The 19,010-nt window shown below is 43.4% G+C and overlaps 1 protein-coding gene across 2 annotated transcripts in view; it reads right to left on the minus strand.

The window, feature by feature from the left end:
• Positions 1-5,253: 5,253 nt before the first annotated feature.
• The window catches only part of CCDC85C (coiled-coil domain containing 85C), a 472,165-nt gene continuing 458,408 nt past the window's right edge, over positions 5,254-19,010 (minus strand). For both annotated transcript variants that reach the window (XM_069637426.1, XM_069637427.1), the window contains one exon: positions 5,254-12,095. In XM_069637426.1, coding sequence (XP_069493527.1) covers positions 12,006-12,095 — 90 coding nt within the window. In that variant the 3' untranslated portion in view covers positions 5,254-12,005. The remainder of the gene's footprint in view (positions 12,096-19,010) is intronic.

A 19,010-nucleotide genomic window follows, 5' to 3' on the forward strand; every position in this document is an offset into this window, starting at 1 on the left:
CTGGGAGAATTGGTAATTACGCTTATATACAGGTCTATCATAATTCTTGTCTCTAGAGGCTGAGAATCTTGCATTACCTGAGGCTCCTCAAAAGGACCACCTGATGTGAAGGGCTGTAAGAGACTTAGCTGTGTCAGAGTCAGCCTTCATGCTTTAAGGGCCTCATCAATGTTGCCCCCCAAACAGATTTTCCCCTTCACATGGCATATCAATGACTTTGTGTTGTACTTCTTCATGAAAATTGGTGCAACGTAGACATGCTTGGCGTCTAAGGACTACCCCATTGCCAATCTGCTTAAACCCCTTTTCAGCATGGTCTACAGCAATATTGTTTGTTTGTTTGTTTGTTTTATTTCTAATGCGCTCCAGACCCGTAGGTAGAAGGGCGCAGCAGGTAGGATAATGCGAAACTTACATTGTTACAGATTATACAGGATACAGTAAAAGTTATACAAGATACAGTAATGGATATTATAGATATTATACAAGTTATGCAAATTATACAAATTATACAATTATACATATTGATGCTGTGATTTGAGGCTACCTCCCCTCGGCGCACCAGCATCATGGCCTCTTTTCTCTGCTGTTCCGGCAAGTGTTCCAATAAAGGAGCCAGATGGTGCCACATCTCTCGATCATATAGAGCAACTATTGCCAGGGCATTCGCTGTATTAACCGTTGTTGCCCCAATGGTGAGAACCTTTTTTCCAAAGGCATCCATTTTCTGGTTTTCATTGTCTGGTGGAGTGGCGCACTTATGTTGTGTTCGGGACTTGCAGCTTGCTGCCGCTGAAAAAACTGACCCTGCAGCAGGTTGCGAGGTGAGGCATTTTGGTGTTCTGTCTGGCGCCTTAAACTTCTTCTCCAGCCTACCTTTAACCGCCAGCTCTCTGAAAGGATGCTTCAGAGTACGCAGGCCCTCCTGCCAAACGTGATCCAGAACGGGTATGGAAAAGACTGCCTACCTGCGTTTACCCATGTGGTCAAAGAGGAAGCAGTCTTTCTTTTCCTCATCTGGAATCAGACCAAACTCCTGGCATGCCTTAGACATCATGGAGTGAAGTGCCCCAATGTCATCTGGAGGCGAAGATTGAGCTGGGCTACCCTGCGCATCTTGGTTAGGATCTGTGTTCTACATGCGGCTCTCCGTGGAGACAAGGAAGCGGTGGAACTTGTATCCCTCGGACCAGTGTCCTGGTCTTTGTCAATAAATTCCCCCTCTTCTTGCTCTCTCCTACGTGGACTGAAAGTACATGGAGGTCTATGAGGCGTTCGATTCCTAGGGAGTCTGCCCTGGTCCGTAAAGGGATGGATCCCTTTGATGTTGAGGGGTAACTTGATGTTCTCCGTAAGGTTGAATTGTTTGAGCTTGAGGGAGCAGAATCCTGACATCAAGCTGGCCCAAAAGAGACTGCAGTGTTGTAAGGACCTGTAGGGAAAGCAGGGATTGTAGGTTTATAAGCGGGTATTGTGGATGCATACCGCCTATTCCAGCAGGTGTTCATGGCAGAGTAGGTGTCGGACACCTTAGAAGTGCGTTTTCCTCTCTAGATGGTCCTTGGGTAGCAGAATCAGAAGTTCCTTCTTTAGGATTGGATTCAAAGACACCTGGACATTCCTCTGGTGGAGGTTCAAAATCTGATGTAATTCCATGTTGCAAAATATCTTCTGACATGATATCCAGGTACTCTATGGGAGACATTCCCAGAGGAGCCTGGCCGTGCTGCATCATGGCCCCAGTTGGGGGTTTCAAAATACCCTTTGGCGGCAATATATTGCCTTCGGTCTGTAATTCTGAAATCTCTGTTGTAGTGGTCGATGGGCACGTAGGCTTTTCTGCAGACGATTTCTGGTTGTCGATGAGGTGGTCATCGAGAGACAAGCCGCAGACACTGATGAAGATGCCGTCATCGATGGTGTTGCCGGAGTAGACTTTGACGACAAGTTGGCCATCGACATGTGCCTCGATGACGACTCATGGATGGAGGCGGATCTTCAAGATTCCGACGAGTAGTGTTTTTTGCCACTCGTTCTGGTAGACTTAAAATGATGACGGCGAGGTGGATTTCATAGCTGATTTGGCTCTATGCTTGTCTGTCAATGGAGACGATCTCCTGGGTGGGCCTGCAGATTTTGAGGATGGATGCGAGCCTTTCTCCCTCTGTTTGTCCGACAGTGTTTTCATCAATGGGCCCTTGGAAGAGTGTTTGTACCCGGTATGTGACCCTTCACTGCTAGCTGGCGGTTTCTATACAGGGAAAGAGTGTCTGGCCTTATTGTGCCCGAGGACGATTCTGCCCCACCTGTCTAGTTTTTTCACCACCGACTACTCGGATCTGGACCTCTGTCTTGACGGTGACCTCCTGTCAGAGGGAGTGGTTGCTCTCCCACTCCGTTACAAGCCATCCTCCAATACCGGATAGGCTCTTTCATTGAGCCAGCAGATTAGGCACTGGTTCTTTGCAAGAAACCCTGGCAGATGCCACTGCCGTCAGCCGAATGGTTCGGGTAGAGGCAGTAAAGACATTCTGTGTGCCTGTCCCTCTAATACACATTTTTTAGGCCGCAAGTGTTGCACAACCTAAATAAGGACTTCTTAGGTCCTGAAGCTTCCCATGGTTGGAAGTGGAACCGTGTGTATGTAGATGTCGGTTGCACCGGATGGTGAAATTTGAAGAAAAGTCATATTTCTAAGAAATGTCATTTTCTCTCAGGAGAGAAATACGAGGTATCCCAACAGTTCGGAAGATGGTGGAAATCTGATGGGAAGCTGCTGGGGTGGAGCTATACACTCAACGTCCCATGGGTGGGTACCAAAAGCACCTACAACAACGTCGATAGGACACTCAAGGTGTCAGGTTTTAAATTACTAAATCAAAGTAACTGGGGATTCCCAGCCTGACGGGGAATATTCACAGCATGTGAATCCTTGAAAGATCCAATGCTGGAGAAGTCAGTTACTAGCACTGGTAGAAGGGCAGGATGAAGGAGCTTGCCTACTTCTGCTGAGCAGGTCTGCCAGGATTTGGCTGGCATGTTTAACCTGAAGGTCACCTTGTATTTTTGAACACCATGCGCCGGGAGGCATTCTTCTTGATTGGAGCAAACTTTCTCTGCAATAGGTAGTAAAATTCAGTCTTAAAAGGTTTTCTTACCAATGCCATCTAGCTACGGCCCGAGGAGTTTTCCCCCTAAGCACCATCTCTGGATTCTGTCTCACACAGTCCGTGGTCTTTTCATATTATATTAAACACTGCAAACTTCTTCCGGCCTTGGTGATATATCTGCCTAAGCAGTCCGCTGCCTCTTGCTGGGGTAAATCGGAAAATTCCACATTTGACCAGAGATGTGCTTGGATTTCCAGTCTGCACTCCTTTGTAACATACCTGCAGTTTTATTCGGGTTCTTATTCCTCTGTGCTAGTCTTAAATTTCCCTCTGCCTCCGACACTGCCTGGGTAAATCCCTATTTTGTTATGGGAAATCCAGGCAAAGGTGTGGGGTCTTTTAAGCAGACTACCAGTAGAGACATGATGTCTAAAAAGGGAGTCTATGAGACATGTGCCTAGACCCATCCCTAGAACTGTTCCTGGAGCTTCCTCAGCGGCTCCTGCCTCTGCAAGACGACCTACTAGAATGTGGTTATTCACACCCATAACCCCCATTGCTGGGAGATGGCCGGCCTCTTGGGGTTGGTTGGAAGAATGTGCTCACTCCATAATTATAAAAGAATTGATTAATCTGATCTTACAAGAACAGTAGCACAGCACGCTTACCAGCACTTTGAAGTGGCTGAATCTCAGATTTGCAGACTTCCATGTAGCTCTCATTGGCACACTTTGCATACGTACAGTGCCCAAAACCCTCACATATTACGCCTACATCACAACTCTGCCAGCAATCAGAGGGAGGGAATGGACGCAAGACTCAGATTGTCCATGTAAATGACTGACCCTAAATAAAGCATCTGTATCTTTGGAGGGCCTGCACGCACCGCTGCACCCAACCTCTTGTTCAAGTTAATCGATAGGGAAGACAGGAGGGGACATGTTATCGCTACCCTCATAACACATGGTGATGGCGAAGGGGTATGTAGAAGTCAATTCCGTATTGGGTGTGGGTCCTGTTGGAGTAGCAAGGTCTCAGTACTCAGGAATGTGATGAGGGAGGGGGTCCAGGACTAATTAGAATTAGGTGGCTGAATGAATGATAATCATAAGTCTACCAACCAGCTGAAAACTAGAGGACTGTGCATTTATCAGGATCATGTGGCTGAAGAATACACACTTAGTGAACTGCAAACTATATATGAAGATTACTAATTGGAATTAATTCAATGTAGTTACTGTATTATACAGGGAAAAACTTCTTTCTATGAAAGAAGAAGACTCAAATGTAATTCATCACCTGTGGCAACTAGTGCAACCAACACAAAGCACAGCGTTGATATTCTCTTTACACACACATCAAGCTTTGACAGTATTGGTTGTGCTTTGTTGTTCGGCAGCACATGTGGCCTCTCCAACACTGATCTGGGAGGGCTGTGACTGGGTCCTTTCCTTTTACTTCAGCTGCCTCTCACTTACATATTCAGTATGTGTTTTAAAAACTGCTGGGACTCAACAAAACATAGTATTTGTGAGGGTATGGATTCATGGAAGATGAAGTAAAGTTTTCTTTTGGCTTCATAGCGGTTAAAAACTATTACAAGTTCACCACCTTTAGAAGGTAGCAGATTCAAGAGTTGGCATTCATGAGTATGCCACAGCACAGAATAAACTACCTTGCTTTCACGTATGTTTTTCCCAATAGAGGCACCATATAAAACAAACCTTGCTTACCTAGTAATAGTCTTTGTGATGCTTGCATGTGTTACAGTGCATATTCCGACATCTAGTGGTAGGTCTGAAGTATTACAAGTTGTTTTTCCAAGTAAAAGTAGGGGTTGACAGGGGCGTTCCTGTTATACTTACTATTCTCATCCTTACATGTAGTACGCACAATGCCCCTGAATGCATACCCCCCCTTAGATTGTAATGACAGCTTCTACTAATTGAAGTCTACAAAGTGCTGCATCCACAGCTGGCACCTTATAAAATAAATGTGTAACGTTAATGGAGACGTTTACAGATGAAGGCTTTAATTTCAGCAGTAACCCCTTGAAGATTTCATTTTTTTCATGTATCAAAATTAAACATACAAAGAATGGTACCTCATTTCCACACATTTCCACACACACAAACAACACTACTTGCTTGCAAATATTTCACTTTATTTTGTTTTGCTCAAAATAAACATAGCAATCTGCATTTTGACCTTATTGTACTAAAATATTTCAAATAATTATTTTACCACACATTAGGAAAATAAATCAGAATCTTGGCTCATCTCACCCCATCCTGCCCAAATGACTAATAGCAAAACAGGGAGTTGGTTTCGTCAGGCAAGACCCAGTATTTAAAATCCACTGTACACAACTATGTGCCTTCCATTTTTCCAGTTTAGTCAATCACATTATACAGAAGATATAGTGGTCTGGGAAACAGGTTTATCACACATCAGGTTGTACACGCTACTTTAAAGAGTTACACATGTATGTATTTCAAGTTATACTCTCAAGATTTTGTGGGTAAAAATAAATCAGTAGTACAGGTTTCTCCTTCATCTAGAAACCAAAAAGTTGAATTTCTTCGTAATATAGGTACAAAATAGCAGAAATGTTGGCATTACATTGCAGTTAGCTTATGTTGCATGGTGCAAGACGAGGCGTTGCTGTCAAGCAACCAGAATTTCACCAAAAACTGGCGCAAACGTAACAAGTGACACCTTTTTTAGACTTTCTAAAAAAAGCTGAAGGGGTTGATTTCCTAAGCTAAATGAGTAGCTTAAGTAAGACTAAATTTACTAAGCTCAAAAAATAGTGCAATTAGAACTTAAGGCATTTTTTGGTGCAAGTGTAATTTACACTATTTTTGTAGCTTAGTAAATCTGTCCCTTAAGCCCCTTAAGTGTTTAAAAGTAAAATGCTGTATTTGTGTTGGCAAATAAAACAAATGAGTGATGCTTTTCAGAGCAGTTCCTTTTTTGGAGATAGTGGCCACATAAAACAGAGGAGTCTATGATTTGGTCACTGCCGGTCTTTGATGACCCCTTTCCCAACGTTTTCACATTAGGAAACCTGTATAGTTTATTTCGGACACCCTGGCTTTGCTGGTGCAGAGAAGGGAAGCGTCACATATTCATCCAGAAAGCATTCTGGGAGGTAAACACATTCAGTGTCTTGTGTGGTGCAAGTGTTGCAATATTTGAGAATACTTCTCAATGTACTAGTGAATGTAAACCCAAACATATATTTTGTTTCAACGAGTAAAGGTTCCAACGGTTTTCTTTTTCAATTCAGAAAGTTAAGTCATTGGTAGTTTTGCACTATTTTGTTTAATAGCCAGTAAACGGAGTAAGTCCTACACTGTACATAGCATAAAATGGAGGCACCACAATGACAGCAGAGATTTCAGAACATCTCACAATACACCTGGCATTACCAGTAAGCATCAACAGGTGAAGAGGAGAGACCCCTCCACCCCCCGCTTGAGTAGCTTGTGCAAAGCAGCGCTGCAAATTTCGGAAGCTGGCCAAATGAAATGGTTGGATCTGCATAGATCCTTCGTAAATACTTTTCAGGATATTTACATGGTCTATGATTATTGCACAGGTTCTGAAAGGGCTGTTCCATGAAGGGATCGAATTCTGGTTGATCAAAGTGAAAGGAAAATGTCTTCAAAGTGGAGGATGTGCTTTCAAAAGCCTGAAAACCATGGCTCCATCTTGGCCGTCAGCCCATGTAGAGAAGGCTTAGATTTTAAGAGGTGACCAGCAGGGTCATGTGCATCACAGATACACGGGTACCCCTTCTACTGTAAGGCTTACTCGCCAAGTAAAGTTACTCTGATGATATCAGTTGACGATGGGTTCATTGGAAAGGTGCAGGTTCTCATCACTTTAGAAAATGGTTACAAAAATGCTTAATTATTGGGTTGTTGATTTCAATCTCAAATAAGACAAAGCAAATTAGAAAAGACAACTAAAACAAATATCACACCTACGCCTTACATAAAGAGTAAGGGATTTTGATATGTGTTTCAGAACTCATAAATGCACCATTTTACAAAAGAAGCCATTTTTGTTTCAGCTTTCCTCAAGACCGCAGACCAAAGTTATTATTTTTTTGCTTACCTAAAATATGCTGACATTTGCTATTGAGAAGGGGAAGTGGAAGATGCCTTACTTGCTACCCCAATTTGATGCAAACATGGACAGTCTGTGAATCTTGGTGTAGCTTAAATGTGCAGGTTTCATCCTCACCACGCTTCCTAGGAGCAAGGGTCTGTGCCAGGCATTCCATTGAACATGTCCTCCATCCCAAGTCTGAAGTTCAGTATTAAACTCCGAGAGGGTGTTAAAGCAAGAACACCAACACCAGAGCAGGACGGCGCACATAGTGTACAGAAGGCGCTGCTAAGACGTTGACTATCCTATTCACAGCCGACTGCGTGATCCCGGTCTTGGATTATAGGCCCACTCCTAATTCAGGTAGGGATCATTGGATGCACGCGGAGGCATGCTCAGGCGTTCACTTGACATTATCTGTGGGTCTCAGAAGCTGGTGGGCCTCAGGCTGAACATCTGCTTTGGGGAGGAGTTCTGCTCCAGAGCTACCGGATTCTGCGCTTGCTCTTCCTGGGGATAACCTTGAAAATGTCAACAGGAAGACCCCAACTATGAGGCAAAGCCTCAAGCCACAATACAAGTAAAGACACTTATATCATAAATAGAAGCTAAAATAAAAAAAATTACAAATAAGTAACATTTTCCAGTTAAATTCAAATTGAAAAAATGTTTCTCTTTAGAAGTGTTTATGCCAAAGTTAAGATGAACAAAATCTATTGTGCCTGTGGAGACCTCCCATTGGGGCAGAACCGGCCCTGTGCGTAGTGTAGATACATCAGTGCACCCAATTTATGTCTGGGATGGAAGGTACACACATGCGATCTGCCCAGATCTGCTGGTTGATTTTAGGACAGCGGCTCCTTGAAAGCATTCATTGGCTCTGCAATCATGAGTGGCATTTGCAGTCAAGGGGTGCATTAGAACCAATATCGTCTACATAGTTGGGAGTGCGACGTGACCGTGCAAGAGGACGGAAGTTGGGAAATTATCGTGCTGCAATTTAAAAATAAAAGATTTTCATGCACCCACCTTTGTACACCTATTGTGTGAAAATATTTTCTACCAAAGCAAAAAAGCTGAATGGAAATGTCAAGACCATTAGCATTTCCAGCTCCTGGGTAATGAAATTCTAGCCACAGTGCCTGCCACACACAGGTGCAGCATATCTTGCCGCACCTGGCACAGACTGGCAAATAGCCGCACAACTTAGACGAGCAGGCACCACGGCTTGGAGCCAAACAGAGCAGTGGCAGTTTTTTTTATTTAAGAATAAGGTGTTTCAAAGCACCATGTTCAATATTTTAGGTTTAGTAAAGTGGACGTTTGGAGTTAGAAAAAGTCAATAGGTATCGTGAAGACCTTGTGGCAGCGAGTTTCTACCAAGCTCAGTCACCACAGTCCACCGATTAATTTCTAAATCAACATGTGTGATTTGATGAACCGAAATAGGAACCACACTCAATGCAAAAGAAATGTGTCTGATCTATGAACCCGGCATGACTCTTCACCCATGAACCTCTCTCATTCATTTAACTACTTCCACATTTTAACACATACCGCCATCACCGAAACCCAAAACCCCCACCTCACCCCTAGAGTCTCTACTCCATGCAAGATGGAGGCTCGGCTGCGTGCTTACCCAGCCAGCCAGTGGGCTCCAACTTAACGAATAGTTAGTAGGTGTCAAACCAGTGGAAGTCTAACCTTTTAAATGTTTTTTTAAAGCCCAATGGCACATGCACCGTTTCTAAACTCATTAGAGTGCATCGATCCAAGGACTCCCAGTCCAACAAGGCAACCCTTAGATGGCGCATCAGGATTACAACCACGCCTGACTTCATGCGTGTGCTGTAACCCACTTGGGGAAAATGTGCTGTCAGTGGTGTTAGGCTGCAACCTGCCTTTTTAAAAACCAAGAAATTCAACTTTATAACCATAGTAAAAGAAATTGCCATAAAAATTCCGACTGAGCTAGTTCATTTAAAACCTCGCTTGCATTTTTGTCTCCCCAGCTTGGAAAAGTCAGACACATTTCCCAAACCCCACTCGATTCTAAGATCTTGTAGTCTCAGAATTGATGATGCTACTGTTGGAAACACCTGCCCTTTGCAGAAAAGCTCACCAAGTTGGCACAGGATATCCAGCCAAATGTCCTGCTCGAGGCCTTCTTGCAGGGCTAAGTATTTGCAGCAGTTTGGTTCACACCAGAGGGGTTGCTTTTGGTCTTGCTGTGTGAAGTTTAATAAGCACTTTTTTCATTACACCACACAATTAGCTCATCACAGTGACATGCATTTGTAGTGTGTACACGTATTTTTAGTGATACATTTACCTGACATTTTCCCCACCAACCAGGTAGAGCACAGACTGCAACAGGGCATTCTTGCTCGAAGGGTAAGTGGCTCATTTCCATAGCCACCCACTGCCTGGCATTCTGCTAATCTCCCCACAAGGGATACATTTCATTAAACACTTCTGCTCACCTTTTTCTTCGTGGATTCGATCAAGGAATGACAACTGATGTAGTCATAAATAACCATGTCAAATTCCCACTAACTAAACACTTAGGAAGTGCAAACTAGAGGACATAGTAACCAGATGAACATGTTGAATTGCAAACTCCTCCCTTGACAAACTTATTAGCGGGGAGGGGAGGTTGGCAAATTTTATTTTAAAGTCCTGACTAGTTTCAAAAATCCTTATGTTTTAGAGCTGCACCGGCTCTTGCGTTTCTCGCAGGACACGCTGTGGCTAGGAATATACAGCTATCGCGGCCTGCTAGGACACCATATTTGATGTGGCTGTGAGGGCTATCCGTTATCCCTGGAATCAAACTTTAATAGTCAAAACAGGAAATAAGATGTTTGATTCATTGTTCTCTGTAGGGTCAAACTTCATTTTAATGCCTTGCCTAAATAATAATAATACAAAACAGTGCCCTAGTCATGTGCGCACACACCAGGGTCTCCCCTTGTTAAATAAGGACAACAAAAAAAGCAACACAAATTCAATTTCACCCAACAGTGTACAGTAGATACAAGACTTTTTTGGGTTGAAAGATCTTCATGTGCATCATGTTTGCAGTCTTTCAGAGGATTTAGGCTTCACTCAATAATATGTACCTTGCTTCCCGACCACATCTCGGCAGGTAAACCAAAGGCCAAACTGCATATGCAGTATTAAAACTGCTACAATTCTTCTAAAACTACAAAGAAATGGATTAAGTTCTGAAATTTCTTTCCAATTAGTGCTGCAAAGTGCCTATAAGTATATAACGAACCAGTTTGTTTTCCTGGTTGATCCCAAGCAGACCCAGAGTTGCAGCAGGCATGCATGCTATACTGGCTTTTCTTTCAAGTGCATCTGGCGCGCTTCCGCGTGGATAGGCTGATGTGGTTGCCTCTGATGCATACACATCTCATGCCTGTAGGGCCATATGTCAGCTACGCCTGCCTCCCACAATCATTACAAATCAAACCAGGCTGGTGTCCAGCATCCCCGCCGGCAGCACCAGAATGAACACTCTAAAGGTGGTCCCTGCTGCACCGTATCCACAGCAAAAATGCGGGGTTGACCAAAGTGCTATTCTAAAACAATAAGGACTTGAAATAAATTGATCCTCATCACCTGACAAAACAATGTTCTTTGCTTTTCTGCACCGAAAATAAAATCAATGGCCAGGGCCAATGTTTCAATGAATGCCACTCAAACCCACTTCCTTCAATAGCCAATGATAAACAACAAAACGACTAGGCTACCTTTCTAAGTGAACAATATAATGTACTTAACAGTAACAAAATATAAATCCATCTTTTTTTATGTACAGTATTTTGAAGAAAGACTCTGTCCGCGTGATACTTTAGTTACAAAAATAAAGCTCAGCAAGTAGCATTGTTCCTGAATGCCTATGTTAATGCAGTCTACTAGCCCGGCATGGGGGTGTTTACAACTTTACAACACTCTAATAGAAACAGCTAAGCACCACAAGAAGAACTCTTCCACCCCAAAAGAACCGGGCGTCTTAACGTCCATCTTTAATGCACCATTCCTTGAAATCGAACAAGAGATTAGTGGTCGAGAAGACAATTCCGTTCTTGCAATTCATCAGTGGAACGCTCATTAAAGAAATCGGGCTTCAGAAGATAAACAATAGAGATTTTCTACCAGACGTATGTTTCCGCTTGTCCGTATGAAACATCCAGATGTAATACTGGGTTTTTGATGATTGGCAAATTATTCACATTATTTCTGTTGAAAGCCACGTCCAGTTCGACTGAAGTGCAACGCGATGAAAGACTTTACCAATATTGGAGTACGACAGAGAGAAGGAAAAGAGTAGCTGTCCTGATGGCCATCCCCGGTAGTCTGTTTTCGTACTCGTTCTCCTTGTCCAATGTCCACAAATTAAACAAACGCACATGATCCATTTGGGTGGCCACCATACAATTGGGCAACGTCAGTAGATGCGACCTTGGCTAAAACACAGAAGGCTTTGCAGGAAGTCGGCTGCCAATGAATTGGACTTTTTAGCAACGAAAGGCTCACAATGTCCACTCGGCCAATATTTTTCTATAAATTCTCTGAAGTTAAAGAACTCTATCTACATTTGGAGTGGTTTGCCCTGCAGTGCACGTAGGCCATCCCAGAGGGCTGCATGTAAGGAACAGAGTCCATGCCAACAAAGGTCCTATTTAGTCTGTATGGCCGCAACAAACTGCATTGATAATCATCTCGCCCACATTTTTTAGCTGCTAAAAGTCTGCACACAGAAATGGACTACAGCGGTCCCTTGAACTGGTTCCCGGAGAGGTGTTGTCGGATGGATGGCTTGGAACTTGCTGCATCGCCCAACTTTCGCCAGACGACCTGTGGAGAAATAAGAGCAGGTGTCACATCTTGAGTTCATACGCCATCAGCAAAGAATCAACAGTTACGCAAAATGCAACCAGATATATAATATAGGGGGGGAATCAGGCAACAGGTTATCCAATCTAAAATCTGAGATGCAAGGACAAAACCAAAGAAATCAACCTGGAACCATGATGCTGTTCTACCCATCAGTGGTGGCTCTCCCTAGAATGGCAAACTCAAACGTTTCGTTCCAGCTGTATAATCTTTTGATGATGCAGACTGAGGCATGATAATGCTCAACAGCAAAGACTTGATCTCTAGTTTCCTGAGATACACACAGATTGCATTACCTTCCAAGCATCCATCACCTTTCTGCCCTTTATGGGTAGTTCTGCTCCCTTTGCCAGGTCCCTCTTTTTATGCTCCACAAGACCCCACTCAACTTACCTGCAGAGTCAAAGATGGCAGAGGAGCAGCAGAGGCTACATAGTGGACACAACCCGGCGTCAGGAACGGGTTAGGGCGAAATGACCTAATTAGAAAAGTCCTACCACCAAAAGTACGACCCCATTTATTTGCATATGTATATGTGGGGGGGTAAAGTTAATAAAAATGTATAGGTGTAAGGTGGGGGGGGGGCTGTGGGGTATCTCCCCCCACAAATACCCACAAATATATATGCGAACAAATGGAGAAACCCCCCATCCCCAAAAACGGACTTTTGGTGGTCAGACTTTTCAACTCAGTAATTTCACGCAGATCCTCAGGAACACCCCTTTTCCCTATTTTTCCATAATTCCTTTTATCTACCCGATATGCATTCCCATCTAATTTTTCTTCATCCATTGTATTGCCAGTCCCTTTGCATGATCCCTTCACCCTCTCCATTCCCTTGCTGTTCTCTATTCATCTATCCTCATTCCCTTCCCATTTTCTTTTCATCCATAGCGTCTCCATTCCCTTCCTATTTCCCTTCAACCATTCGTCCATTTGATCCCCCCTTCCCCTTTTCCTTTCACACTCATCCATCCATTCAATTTAGGCTTTTCCGGTTTCCCTTTCATCCATCCACCCATCCTATAACCATGCCCTTCCAATTTTCATTTCACCCATCTACCACTCCAATCTTCAAACCCTTACCATTGCCCCAAGTCTTCATTTCGTTTCCTGCTTACAACCCACCACTTTCTTTTGCCACTCATGCATTTTTCCTTTCTGCTTGTTAATCATCGTCATTCTCTTTCAGTCCTTGTCTTTTCTTTGTCTATATGACTCTCTGTCTCACCTACACATCTCCCTCTGCTGTTGCAGGCCTGTTATTAGTGGATGCCTGTGATGCTGGGGCCACAGTTAGTAGAACTACTACCACCCCCTTTAAGGGGTCTCTGGTCCTAGGGGCGCGGGGTCTCACAGGGCTTTAGGTTAGCAATGCTTCAGCTCCTTTGCACCCACCATGCTGCAGACACAGGTAAAGGTCAGAGCGCCCAGTGCAGGGCCGCCCCTTCTCAAGGGATAGCAACACATGCCAAAATCATAAGCAGCAGGGTTCCGCAATATTGCACTTTTTGATGGAATTGATTGATCCAATATGTGAGGATGGCGCCAGAGAAAAAGACTGCAAAGTAAGGGTTCCATGTCATTTCATCGTGGGATGTTTTTTTTCGCAGGGTTTTTTTTACCACATTTAATGAAAGAACCCATCAAATGATTTTACAATTAATTTTTGGGGTTCCCCCCACAACTCCCCATTCCCTTTAATTTATTATGTATTCCTAAACACCCAGACCCCATATGGAATACATTACTCATTGTAATTGTATTTCTGGTGCTTGTATCTGCTTAGATTCGCATGCTATGCATAGGCCGACATCTAGTGGAAGCTGCGGAGTATTACAGTTGTTGTTTTCAAAACTCTAAAAATGACGTCGAAATAGGGCATGCCCGTAATACTATCCCTAGTGTGACTTCCCCTGTACCCATGATCCGTTGACCCCCCTAAAAAAAATCAGTTGGTTTTTTTTCATTAAAAGATTTGCAGTAAAAAACATGCGGAAAAAAAATCACGCGATGAAAGGACATCGTACCAAAGTAAGACACCTTATTAGCATCATCACCTGAAGCCGAACATCATGCTGCCAGCCTCTTGGAACATGGTTATACAGATTTAAACTTTTAGAGATTAGGTGACTCTAGGTGCATGCAGGGCCCTAATGCGGCCTTCACATCCCAAACATCCGTTCACTAGCAACATTCAGAGCTGGCTGTTTAGGCAGATAACCAGCACAGCCTGAGCAAAGACGGGGGTTCCATGTAATAATGTCCCCTCAAAAATATGCCCGTTTTTTTGTGGGGACATTTCATGGAAATGGCTGAAGGCTGGCAATGTGGTGGAGTGGGCCAACACTAAACTGCCAGAGTAAACTATAGTAAATAATACGTCTTTAATCTGTCTTTTGCGCCCATACACGGTCTGCTTTTGAGAACCTATTACCAAGCATAAAGGAATGGTTCGACTGCCGAAAGCCTCGACTTCACTCAGAAAAGTTATGTTGAACAGATAAACACAATAGGCTTCCTAAGAAGAGAGTGGATACTATTGTCAGGTGGTGGTGGGGGAGTTATGTCATGAAAGGCTATTCAAGGCATCAAGTAATCAACAACTGAACCTGGTGCATGTAGAGTGTTCCCCTCTGCAGATGCAGTCAACTTCCCACTTTGTTTGACAGTGATTTTCAAAGCTTCTTTCACGAGCAAATCGTGATTTGTTTCTTTGAGAATCCTTATAGAACCCAATTGACAATCAAATTCTGTTACAGGGAACTTGAAGGAACCAGGAGTTGTTTCTTTCTGCCTCTCTCCCTTTCGGCCATGGTAGAGCGCCTGGGGTGGAATTCTGCATCAGAGTGCCTACGATGCAGATGCACATGGTCAGCAGACTGAACCACATTCATCTGCTCCATCAGAGATCTAGGTACTGCTGAAGGAACTAATGACCTTTTAGAATTCCAAGAGGTAAAATGTAGGCCAATAATGACAATGCGCGTCACTATTATGCATGGTAGTAAGAATTGCAAGACCTTAAGGACTTTGACTTGGGCAGGTGTTGTGGAAAAACGTTGATCATTTTTATGGTATTTGCTCAAGACATTTTAAAAGACGAACTCCAACGGTGCAGGAAGTAAAAAAATAGTTTTAAAAAAAAGTTTTTAAAAAAAACTAAAAAAAAAAGCGGACCTTCTCCGTCTATGCCCCAAGACTCTGGAACCTCCTTCACATCAGACTCACCCCATCGCCTCTACAGTTCGGGTAGGAGTACAAGACCCTCCTCCACAAGGAATGGCCATCTCTTCCCTAACACCTAGACCCATACACCATCCAGGCCCCACCATACCTGGGACTGGGTGCTCTGAGCCTCACCATTTCCTCCCCTGGTTACTTGTAGATCTATTGCTCACAATTGCAGTCCCTCCCTGTTGTTGGATCCCCACTCCCTTTTTTCTCCGCTCCCTAACCTTGTTTTTCCCCCTATGATTGTAAAGTCCTCTGCTGCTTGCCGATGCTTTGTCTGTGCTCAATAAATCCTAATAATAATAATAATAAATTGATACCATAGAGGGGGCTTGGAATACTGATGGAGGTAGTCAGCAAATACTGTTCTCTAAACAGGTTCATCACTTGGTGCATAAGCCATTACTTTAGGAAAGATTTTTCCTAAAGCCAGAATGAAATTCTAGAGGGATTTCGGCCAAGACGAAGTCTGTGGATAGTGGATATCCAGTATTTGAAGGATCAGCGTCTCTCTATGAACACCTCACCACACTACGTCTCTAGTTCACTTAGGTACCCATCTACTTGGCTCTTTCTATCTTGCATTTCTTTTCCTAGCTAATGTCTATTAGAAACATAGCCCTGTGATGCCACGCTGAGCACCGAGTGAAGGTGCTCGGGGCTGGAGTGGCTCTATTCTGGTTGATATTTATTGACTTTACAGACCTCTTTACCACTCAAATGAGAACTTCCCTGCAACATAAAAGATGGGTCTTGGCTGCCCTGACAGTGGGCAATCCACTTACCCACGTGTCATCCTGACTCACAGCAAAGTCCCTTTTGGCCACAGTTTCTGCAGTCATGATCATAAGCAGGGTACGGTCAAACCAATTTTTGAAACGCTGCAGTTTGATGCAGATGATGTATTGGTATGTTCTTTAAAACACATTGACCAAAGCACTCTAATACCCTCATTAAATAATTCTAAGCACAAAGTCTTTGGAAAGCAAAAGTAATTTGTTTTTACATTTACCTATAGGCTTTCTAAACTTTTCAGAGAATCGCCCTCTCGGCTGCAACATTTGCTGTTATGTGCAATTGAAAAGAGGGCATCAAAAATACATTTGCTTTAATTCCATTTCCGGTCCTATTCCACCTTCTTATACTAGAAAAACCACATTTGGTATTGTATGGCCTTTAAAATTGCACTTGATGCAAATGATGTATAATGATAGACACATATAGTGTGGGGTGTCCAGTTAAAGGGTCGAAAGCAAAAGGGTTGAATGCAAAAGGGTCGAGTGCATTCGACCGAAAACCAAAGGATCGAAAAACATTTTTAAATATGTATATTTTGTTTTGCTCTAGTGTAGCTTTAAGAGGATGTTTTACCACAAAAACAGGGGTTTGGGTGGGCCGGTGGCCCCCCCCTCCCAAAAAAAAATAAAAAAATATTTTGATCCTTTTTTTCGGTCGAATTGACTCGACCCTTTTGTCATTCAACCCTTTTTTTCGATCCTTTAACCTATAACCATAGTGTGGCAGTCACCGCACTATAGTAAAGTTGAGTTTCAAGTTCCATAGGAAACCTGAACATTTAATTGCTAATAACGTTTGAAAATGTTTGTCCCACGTGCCACCACGCCCCCCAGACCCTCCCCCCGGACTGGAAATTTGGGGAAAGATTTGTTAAAAAATAAAAAACGTTATTAAGAAGGCAAATACATGCTGTTTTCGGCCTGCTCCATTCATTTCCCCATATAGAGAAAGTCCACATTTCTGTGCCTCGCACAGCACAAAACGCTAGATGGAATTGGACCAGGTACGAAACAACTTGGGCACGAAGCGTTGACTCGATTTCCAGGCGGGGTCTGGTGTTATTCCATCCAGTAGTTAAAATATTTGACAGGGAAGGGGGTGCTGGATTCTCCTAAAATTATAGCTATATATATGTCCAAAATGCATCCGCTAGACTTTTCATGAATGAAAAAGCTGGCTTTTTTGCTCGATGCGAGAGATAACGCGGTTATGACAGCTATAACTAAGGTTAGCCGAAAACAAAAAGTGGAGGAGCGGGGTGGGGGGGGAGAGAGGATACCATGGGAAATTGGATAGGTGGGGCTTGGCAACCAAGTTCAGAGCTCAAACATTTTCGCATAACCACGGATATCCCGCAGGATAACCGTGGTTATAATAGGAAACGTGATTAGGAATGAAAGTGCGTCAAATAAAACGAGTGTTGGGGGGGGGGGGGAGAGGGCTATGGAGGGAATAAGGACTTGAGGGCAGTGGTGGCAGAGTGGCAAGAGGAGGGGGGCACTTGGTGTGTGCCTGGGAGGGTAAGGAAGAGTTTTGGATTTTGCACACTTTTTACAAATAACTAGGGTTATTTTTAGTGCATTGCTATTATCAGGGGTATACTAACCGTGGATTTGGGAGAAAGGATTACATTATTTTGTTAAAGTAAAAAGAAAATGTGAATTATAAAAAAGGTGGAATTTTACAGCTACAGTAATGGGTGTGGCCGAAGGCTACGTTTACTGGGTTACTTTAAGGAACCGAATGGTGCAATATAGAAAGTGGACACAGCCAAAGTCTGTGCCCACTGGCCATGGCTAAAGGCCATGGCTAGTGGGCGCCAACAAAACATATTGGGGCAACATGTCAATGAGCCAAATGGATAGACTGCCTGTTCAGGAAACCTATTGGAGCAATATGTGCAGTGGCCACTGCCAAAGGCTATGGCCACTGCACATGGCCAAAGGCCAAGGCTAGTGGTACCGGAAGAAAACTATTGTGGGAACATGCAAAGGAGCCACGGACGAAGGCTAAGGCCAAGGGTCATGGGCGAAGGCCATGGCTAGTGAGTGGGGAAAAAAGGTAATATCTTAAAAGATAAAGTGGGCACGGCTGAAGGCCGTACTCACTGGCTAGGGCCAAAGGCCACCTAGTGGGTCAAAAAGAAAGATATTGGGGGAACATCTACAGTGGACACGGCCGAGGCTAGTGGCCAGTGAAAAGACGATGGTATAACAAAACCCTCGAAATTCACTGAAAAAACCTTAGTTAAGGTGAAGTTAAGTTGCACAGATTTAATGGATGTAGGAATTCATGACCAGCTTAACTTGACAAGTTCCCGTTGCAAAGTCCATTAGCAGATACATATTATAAGAGAAGGGATTCACAATGACATCCAAAATGGCATTATGGGGGACATCAACGGGAGCGTGCTGAGTTAAGCTGGTCATGACTTCCCACATCCTCTGAATTTCAAGGGTTTTGTTGCGTTAAATCGTCACAACTTGACTGCACCTTAACTAAGGTTTTTTCAGTGAATATATGTCAGTCCAAATCCAGACCCAGAACTAAATGGATCCGTCTAAAAACCTTTATCTATTTATTTTATTTATTTATTACATTTGTTATACGCCCAGACCCGGAGGTATCACAGCGTAGTTACAGACAATGAGTAAATCCAATCTTAATATTATAAATGAACACAGTAAAGCAAAAGTGAGAAAACAAACATTTTATATACAAGTGATGGGTGTGGGTCTGGTCATAGTGGGGAAGGGTCTTAATTCAGATTAGTATTGGTTGAATAACCATGTTTTCAATGATTTTTTGAATTGTGGGTAGGATGTTTCGGTCTTGATGTTAGTA

The sequence above is a fragment of the Ambystoma mexicanum genome, chromosome 14, assembly GCF_040938575.1.
Source record: "Ambystoma mexicanum isolate Mex_15411 chromosome 14, UKY_AmexF1_1, whole genome shotgun sequence".
NCBI classification, from domain to species: domain Eukaryota; kingdom Metazoa; phylum Chordata; class Amphibia; order Caudata; family Ambystomatidae; genus Ambystoma; species Ambystoma mexicanum.